Below are 9,654 nucleotides of genomic sequence, written 5' to 3'. Positions count from 1 at the left end.
CCATTCTGTGATTCTATGATATGCCTGGCCCTTGACATCCTACTTTTATGACTATATGAACTTCAGCTGTTCAGAAGCCTATGAAACAAATGCTGTATGACTCCTGATTTTATACAAGCAATGGTCAAGATTCAGCCAATTCATTCAATTCAGTTTCATATTGCTAGTGGCTTTGTTACTACACTCTTTAGAGTAGTAATTGTTTATTATTATTACTGTCTGGACATGGCACTGCTTGTGTTGTATGTGAGCAAGCTGTATGAAGTAAAACGAGGTATGAAACATTTTCAGTGAACTTTGCAACAGTAAACAAGACATCTGAAGCATATTGAAAGCTCCCTCACCCCCAAAAAAGCTTTCAGAAGTTTCTTTCCCCAAGCTACAAGAATATCACATGCATGAATTATGAAGAGGAACACTGATCCAGTATTTTCCCTTAATGGAGAATGAACAAACATCTCCCACTGACACTGGTGATCTCATTTTGCAGTGAGGATTCTGATCTAAAATATTACTTGGAATTATTTTACACTATATAGGCACAAAACACATCTGCTTACTAACAAATTTCCAATGCAGTAGTAGGACAAGTAGTAAAGCAGGCTGCAAATTTTCTGTCAGTGATTATTCAGTGGAAAATTTTTCCTTGCAAAACAAGTTTTGCTGAAGCTTTTAGTCCACCTTCTTAATGGAAAACTGAAATTCTGCTGTGCTGTTGCAAACCCAAACTGAACTAAACATCTTTTTTTGAAGTCAGATCTGTTGTACCATGGAGCCTCAGGGATCTCTCCTCTCTGCTGTGCTTAACAATATTGTTAGATCATGTTACCCAGGTAGCATTTTCATGAGGTGCAATTCCACAGGAGAGACAATCTGACTATGAAACCCAAGCTATTAGGAAATCCAAGGAAGCAAAGCCCACAGTCAAACTCTGATAAGCATCCAAAGACCACAGGAAGATGCAATTATCATACTCACCCAAAATAAAATGTGTAGATTTAGGCCAAACTAAAATACAGTGTTTAAGCAGTAAAAGGTCAAAACATTCTGTTTCAATCAAAGAAGTGTCAGGAGAGCACATTTCAACACTTCCAAGTAAAAATTAGTTTGACCTTCTTGTTTTGTGAAAAGCCTGATGATTCAGCTTTTCATTTCAGTTCTGGATAAAATCAACTAGGAAGTCACCGGAGCCACCATCTCCTCTGCAATTCTGACTTTCACACAGTGAAACTGTGAAAGCAAGCCCGTCCTCATTTTGTAGATGAAAAGATCTAGCTGTGGGGTGGGTTCTTCAAAATCTGAGGGTCAGGATTGGACATCTATACTCCTCTTGTATCTGTGAAAATGATCTTTGTCAAGCAGGTGAACTAACAACCTGCTAAAACAGGAAGATTTTCTCCCTACCATCTCCTAGTGTGTACCTCTCCACGTAGATTAAAAAATGGTGATGTAGAATCTCATCACTGGCAACTTAGATACAGTCATGTTGTATTTCTGCCTTCCCTAACGGTGGTAACGACAAGCACATGTGTTCATTTGCATGTCAGACCTTGGTTTCAACAATGTTCACTCCTGACATGTCTAAAACACCAGCTAGACATAGTGGGAACGGAAAGATGAATGTTTGATCTAAGATCCACTGTGCAGATCTCAGATGAAAATTAAGTCAACTGAGTAGAATTACAAGCTGGCAAGTAACTTTTGTGGCAGGACACGTCTCACTGCTCTGAGCAGAAGTAATAACAACACACAGGTATAGAATCAGAAAGCTGGAATGGCTGATGTGCAATTGTATTTTCCCAATGGAGCACAGAACACTTGTATTAAAATGTAGGGAGAGCATACATTTTCTGACATCTAAACTGAAATTATTTGAATGCTGGAATGCTTGCTAAACAATTTCCTCTCCTCATGCTAAGGTTATTTGAATACGTACCTAATTAAATGTAATGACAGCATACTTGCTTAACATCGGAAGAACCTTCCCAAATGGACTTCATAATTATCTCACTGTAAAACCCAGGAAGGGTTACTCTTTACAGATTATTTGAAAGATGGTTCCTTTTACAAAAATCCCAGTAGAAGCTGTATTATTTTTAACAAGCATATTATATTAACAGCATATTTGTTTTTATGGGTTTTGCTATTTCACACTCATGTAGCCTGTTGGATTCAACTCAAAATACTGCTTCTTCTGCAATGCTTTTCTTCCAAATACCACAGAGTCTATCATTTCTCCTCTGTGCAGGAATCCACGAATCGAAGCCTTCAGTTCCTCCAGATTTTCAATCCAGGCCTAACACTAGCATTTATTTCACAATTGCAATGTGTGTCTCTTGTCCTTCTTAGGTAGGATTAAAAACACTGTTAGCTAAATAGGCAGCATTTATAGCAGCATTTTTTCTTTTAAATAAAAAAATGCTAGAGGTCCTGGAAAATGTTGCCAGAAATATAAAATTTTAATAATATAATGTTTTTTAAAAGCGAAAAAGCATTGGGCAGAATTATGTTTCTTTCTGTGCCGAACTTGCGTCCTTTTAAAGAAAAAAAACAAACAAACAAAAGAAAAAAAAATAGCCCAAACCAACGAAACCAAACCCAAATCCTCAGGCATGTGCTCCCTAAGGAAGCAGGTGCCTTGCCTAATTCCTTCATTTCTTTGCAGAAGTCGTTCTGGTCACTGCACTGGCAGTTTACTGGCCTCCGTTCCCAGCAGAGCCCCGCAGACAGGGAGCGGGTGGCCTGTTCCTCCAGATCCTCCACAGCCCTGGGGGGACTCATCCCACAAAGCTCGGATCCCAGGAGAGGGCTCTAACCACTGCACCTGGGACATCCTGGGTGGCTGAGACCCTCCATCCTGCTCTGGGAAAGCAGGTACACAGCCAGGCATCCTGGCTGCAAGACAGCGGACGGGAGGAGGTTTGCTTCAGTCTAACACTGACGTATTTGGGAAAAGAGAAATCTTTGGCTTATGCAAAAGGTACATGTATCACAGGGGTCTGTGTCCAGGAGGAGTTTCATGGCTTCCCAGCAGAATGAAGCCAGGAAAAAAAGGCAGTCACTATCCTCATTCCTTTTTGTTCATTCATGTATGCTCATATGGGATTCCTGGCTCCTGGTAAGTCTGGTGGTTCCTAGTTTATTTGTTTTAAATTTTCAGTTTAATTCACTGAATCTCAGTGTGTCATGATTCACATTTATGTAGAGCCATATTGGAGTTGCTGCCTCAGTTTTGTGCTTTGATGATAAATAAAGGTGTGGAGAGAAGTGCCTGCAGTGTTTATTTTCCTTAAAAAATCATCATGGTATCTTTGTTCCTCTTTGCCCTAAATTTAATCATCTGTTTAAAAGTCATGCATGCTCTTAGAAATGCACAGTATGTCTTTTCACGAAGGAAAACAAAGATTTTTACAAAACCATTTCATTTTGTAATTACATGTTCTATTTATGTCATTACATGTATTTACACTAATTATGCTGTTAGTTCTAATTGCACTAATTGCATAAATACAAGATAAACAGCTAAAGTCTACTTTCAAAGAACAAAAGAAATTAACCCTAGACCTACATATTTACAGCCACGAAAGGAATCGATGAAAAGAACCATCATACTCAAGGGCGTAGCTTCGCTATCCTACCCAGACAGTTGGGCTTGCTGAGACCTCCAGTGCACACGGGAGGAACAGTGTTCTCGGGTACAAAATTATAGTCAGGATATTCCAGTTAGCCATTTCATAAAAAGCTCATTAAATTTGTGAACGCTCTACCAAAAAGTGTGCCCAGTCCCACGGTCTCTTCCTGCATCTCTCTGGAAAATTTCTGCTCAATATTCTTCTGGGAGGAGGATAACAGGCAAGGAAAAGTGGATGGTTTCTCTAGCATTCTGTTTTCTAAGCAGGATCTCTGACCCTCTGTGCCCACGAGATGCTACACACCAGGTAATCTTTTGGAAATACCTCCCTGAACAGAACAAGACCCTGCAGTCCCACCATTCAGCGGCAATGAAGACTCATACGAGGGTCAGATTTTGAACTTGGGAGGTTTCGTAAGTGCAGTTCAGTCTGTGACACTCTAGGCTAAACTCCACGATTTATCCTCAATGCTGTTTTAACTATATGAACCTCTTAAAAAGGTCAAATGAATGACCACCCACACGCCCCAAGTAACATTATAAATTTATACGGTGAAAATCCTCTTAAACCTACAGCTCCACGGATGCTTTCTTGCTACACATTCATTAGAGTGGCGAGGTTATGACTTCACATGAGCTAGGCATTTCCACAATGGAAGTAGATGCAGTTCGTGTAACTTCTCAATTGCCTCAAAAGTACACACATATGAATACACCTAGTCAAAACCCAAAATGCATGCTAAAGAGAGGCCCCATTTCTACAAGGACTTCCGATTTATATTTTTAGTTTACACTGCAAATACAGTTCATGAAAGAGATTTAATCTTATAACCTGCTTTCTACTCTCTCAATTAATTTGAAGAATTTGTACGTATTTCAGACCAGAGAGAATCTGTGTACACGTGGGAAGACATGTACACAGCAAATGCGAGCAATGGTACATTTGAATACAATCTAAAAATTGCAAGATTCCTTACAAAGAAGACGTAGAAGCTCAGCTTACAAAAGAAATGCTAATTCAATCTCATACGTAGCCTGTAAACCAAATGTTACGTATTTGGTAGCATAAACAAGCCTTTCACAAGAAATACAGCTATACCCATGCAAAGTGCCTAAGGTATTCTGAGAACTACAGTTCTTACGTTTGTGACACTGGAAGGTTTGAATGATGCCAACCAAATTTGTCAGAGCACCTCACTGGTGGGGACATCACCCCAGTTCCAGTGATTGGACAGAGTGAAGAACAACCGGCACAACCATGAGCACAGCTGCAGTATTTACGTATGCACCTAGGAAAATGTTTAGCAATGGCCCCCATAACCTAGCCACGCGGTGGGTCATGTATTTAGAAAAAAAAATTTAAAAATCACCTCTGGATTTTCCTCCTTTTTCTTTTTGGTAGCAGGGGGGCCCTGAGCTGACTCTTCAGGAGGTTTCTTTGTCTCCACTTTACTTTCTGTTTGGGTTTGGACTTGAGGCTGAATAATGATAACCTAAAAGACAACGTACAAATAAAAGAAGATAATTCACTATATGAAACTGGATTTTTCTGCCTGAAACCTTTGATTCTTCTTTGAACAGTTACTTGATACCTCTACAAAAAACAGATGCAAGACACAAGCCAAAAAACCTAAAAACCTGCATACCTAGGTTAAGCTTCTAAATACATACTTGAGTTTCTAAAAATTAATTGTCATAGATGCATCATGAACCTACTGCAGCCTAAGGGAGCCACTTCAGTGCCTCTGAAAATTAGGATGTTTTCTATTTAGAGGACTTCTGAAGCTGATTCAGCATCCTAGCTTTAGGACTCGTGTTGTCAGTGATTTTAAGGTATTCCCTTTGATTTTATTTTGCACGCAGGTAGAAGAGATGGAATTACTACATGCTCAAAACCACAGTCTGATCTCAGTTATACCAGTATTATTTCAGAGGAAGTACATGGGGATGGGAAGGAAAACACTCCTCAGGACTACCCATGTAACGGAGGTCAGAGCTCAGTCCTTAGCATTTATGGGCTATCAGCAGTGGATGATCAGTTTTGCATAAACAAAATTTAAATTAAAATTCAGTTCTGGTTTAGATCCTATTGGAATTGCTACACAGATCTCTCATACCTGTGTGTATGTTAGTATATCCAGCTGCTCGTATCTGAATTACCACATGAAGTCTTATGTGGTGCAGCTATTGATGATGGTAATGTCACCTCAGCAGCTATTAAATTAAAGGGCATGAAGGACAGTTTCTGACCGCAGAAGTACAAATGTGACTATATCCACAATCAAAGCTTCGTGAAGGACTAGGGAAGACCTTCCCAAGCTCACCTTCTTGGTGACGGTTATTGGATTTGAACCCTGGGCCTTTGCCATCTATTTCATTGCTAAATTTCAATCAATGGTATTTAATTGTTACTTTATCTCAACTCAGTCACTCTAGAAGACTCAAAAGCATGGAAAGGGATGGTTTTCTTAAACAGTAGCCCATTTAAGTAAGAGAAAAATAAATTATGTTAGAAAAACGGGAAAGAGATGCCTGATCTTATTAACCTCGAAAGCCATCCTACATTCTATGTTATTTTTTAGCATTGTATGAGGATCTGTGCTGCCAACAAAACGCAAAGGAGCAGGATCCCAGTAGCAAATTACACTAAATGTCTGCTGGGTACATTGGCAGCCTTTATTGTGTCTGTTTCCGGTACAAGAGTGGTGAAGTTCTTGCATTTGAAAGCTGGAAAGCAGTACAAAGAGGAAACAAGTAATTCATAACTTGATTTTTTCCTACTGATTCATCTGCTGATCAGTTTTAAAACCCTGAGCTGTCATTTCATTTGGAATTCCCCTGAAAGTGTAGAAGGGAATGCCTGATTATTTGACACACTCCCCTGGTGTCAGTTGATATAACTAATATCACTGTATAATTGAAGAGGGAGTCCATAGGAAATTCAAGCCTGCACAGAATTCAAGGATATTATTAGTGAGGCTTGGTTTAAAGAAATGGAATATCATATGCTCCCATTAATGTAAGGCTACATCATGCTGCATTTTGTTCTTCCTGAAAAATACGAATGTAGACAGACAAATGTCAACCACTGTCCATGTGTCTCGCTAAGAATTTTCCCATTGCCTTCTGATTATTTTCTTCAAAAGGAACCACTGCCATCATTCTGCACAGGGCTGTGCACTCCCAGGGGAATATTCTGCTTACATCTGCAATGTAATTCCTGTGTTTGATAGCAAAAAAAAAAAAAAAAAAAGGGAAAAGCAGAACCTACCTTGTTGTCGGCACTAATGAGGAGTGGTTGCACTTTAATGCTATCGTTGACCACAGAGACAGTCGCGCTGGTGCTGATAGGAGTTGCATTGTTGGGGGAGGTGGAAATGATGGCGTACGCCACCCCTGCGCTGCTCAGAGGTGATGAAATAGCTGTGGACTCGGTGACACTTTGTGACTGGCTGTTCGGCGTCTGTACATGGCTGACGGTGTTATTGGCAGTCGGGAGGGCAGGGCTGGGGTTTTTGATGCTGACTACGGTTGCCTTCTGGAAGGTAGGAGGCTGCTTGGAAGGTTGGTCTCTGCACGGGGAGATAGGGAGGCTGTCTGGAATCAGGGTCTTTGGCCTAACCTACAAACGGAGTAGACGTTATTAGACACAGCCTCACACCATGGTGAACAAACACTGCATACATGAACTCTCCCAGTAGGATCTCCAATTGCATTAACCATGGAATGGGACCATCTAGAAAAACATAACGTAGCAACACAAAGTAGCCAGACATTCGTTTACTCGTAGATATATTCCCAGCGCTCCTCAGTTGAGTCATTTTGGAGTCCTTAACTCATTGCAATGCTGAACAAGAAGGGAGAAGAAAGTCAGTTCCTCACTTTTATTAGCACACATCCATACAGATGCTACTCAAATCCCATCCAGTTCTCAGCAGGGATGTTTAAGCCAAAGGCTTTGCAAAGAATGGAAATCCAAGATGCAATAATTTCACGTTCTGGGGGACACAACAGTCTTGCTACAAATTAAGGAGTGGGAACAGAATCATTAAGGGAGTTGTGGGAAAGCATTTACAGGAACAGTCAGCATATAAATTTATACTGGTGGATCAGTGAATGAAGATCCTCATATTTATAAGATGTGCCATGGAAAGGAGCGGGGGGGAGGGGGTGTTTGTGGGAAAACCCATAACCATTGAACTTTGTATTTTGTTGCTGTGAGTAAAGAGCTAGTTTGCAGCTGCGGGTGGATGCAGAAGGAACTTCCATGGATGGAGCCGGGGGGGAAACTGATTGCCAAGATTTGCGAAGGCTGCGGCTTTACCCAGAGCCATGAACAATCGCTTCCAGCTAATGTGATGTGTTTCCAGTGGGGTAATTAACGTCACCCTGTCAACATGGCTCTGCCTTAACAACACGTTAAGTACAATTCCAGGATTGAAAATAAATAATTTAAACTGCCTCACATGAAGTTAACTTCCCTCACAGCTTATTCGTTAACATGGCCGCGTAAAACAGGCTCTGTGCTTATTTTGTCCTGTCACTTCTCGCACCTTCCACACTGTGAAACAGAATGACAAGTTGTAACAGACAGACACGGGAAACAGCTGCCCGTGTCACCGCGCTGATGTCTACCGGAGCTCTTCCAATGGTGCTGACTTCAATCTCAAGCCTAAGTAAGCGATTTAATGAAAACGTGGGGATTTACTGATGTGCGGGAAATCGTCTCACCAGGCTGGCCATCACTCTCCATCGTGACAAGGAGGAGCCGTACCCCTTCATCCCCTCAGTGACTATCAAGTGCAGCAACACACCTATTGCAAGCTCTACCAGTTCTGGTAACTCGGCCCTCGATTGCCAATAGGATCCTAACACCTACCAGCAATGCCAACATGCACCGCCCTGCTCAGGAGCATCTACGTTGTCAGTAGTCAGGGTAACTGGAAAGCGAAAAAGGGAACAGAGGCAAAGAAGAGCAAGGAAGAGGGTTTGCCCAAGCTCCTGCATCAGGCTCGTGACAAAGCCAGGAAGCCGCTGCGTTCAGCTCACAACTTCAGGGTAACACGGGAAGGACTTGCAGACCCGCTGTGAAATAATGCAAAACTGCACTAAGCTATGACGAGCCATAGTCAAGATACACTGACAGTACTTGCAAGGGCTTTTTCTCTTTTTCCTCTATCCAATCAATTTATGTAATGATTATTCTATTTATTTAGTTAAGATACCAGACACATACCCTGGCCAAGATGTTTGAGAGAGAGAGAGAGAGAGAGAGAGAGAAAGAGAAAGAGAGAGACATAATTAGCTTCATATCCATAATTAGTTAATGGTCTTATTTTCAAAAGTAGTGGGCAGAGGATTGGTTTAAATCCATCTTGGTCCAACCATTCTGCAAAAGGCTTACAACATAAACAACAGCTGAGTGCAATAGGAGACATGATACTTAAAGCAATTTGCTCACGTCTGTATCAGTGTCAGTTACACACGCAGATTGTGTAACAGCTACTTCTGTATTTTTGTAATAATACCCTTTCCCTCCTATGTTATATCTTATATAAGTCTCTCACACGTAAGCCTTTAACAAATTACTCATCCTCATGCGTTCAGAGACACGCTCACAGAAATAGTACCATTATTCAGAAAAGAAAGCCTGAGAAGCTTGGCAAAATAGAGTTAAAATGAATTATCATGGCTACCAAATACCCAAATTTAATTCTTAGTGGTTTGGCTAAAATCTAAATTATACCACCTCTCCCTAAAACAAAACAGTTTTCTTGTAAATTGATCTAACATCTGTTACCAACAGAAATACTGTAAACATACAGTCAGATAAGCACATATATAGAGAGAAGGAGAGAGAGAGAATAAGGAGTATTTCAGATTAAAGATTCAATAGAACAGTCACTGACACCTTCAGAAAAAATCAAGACTGACAAAAAATAGGCTCAGGAGTTTTTCTAGCCAAAACCTGTCATGTAGTCTACTAGGATATACGGTATCTGTCACTCTTAACTGCACTTTTA

The 9,654-nt window shown here is 40.7% G+C and overlaps 1 protein-coding gene across 1 annotated transcript; it reads right to left on the bottom strand.

Annotated features, from left to right (window-relative positions):
- Positions 1-5,019: 5,019 nt before the first annotated feature.
- On the bottom strand, positions 5,020-8,384 carry LOC104507170 (PHD finger protein 21B-like; the record flags this gene model as incomplete). The annotated part of the gene is made up of 3 exons (XM_010148366.1): positions 8,340-8,384; positions 6,903-7,253; positions 5,020-5,124 (listed from the first exon to the last, which is right to left on the bottom strand). Coding segments are annotated over exons 1-3 (501 nt in total), but the record flags the coding sequence as incomplete, so codon positions are not given.
- Positions 8,385-9,654: the final 1,270 nt, after the last annotated feature.

This window comes from Eurypyga helias, unplaced genomic scaffold, assembly GCF_000690775.1.
Source record: "Eurypyga helias isolate BGI_N326 unplaced genomic scaffold, ASM69077v1 Scaffold48403, whole genome shotgun sequence".
Classification (NCBI taxonomy): domain Eukaryota; kingdom Metazoa; phylum Chordata; class Aves; order Eurypygiformes; family Eurypygidae; genus Eurypyga; species Eurypyga helias.
Note: the sequence above shows the minus strand (reverse complement) of the source record. Positions and strands in the feature narration are given on the sequence as shown.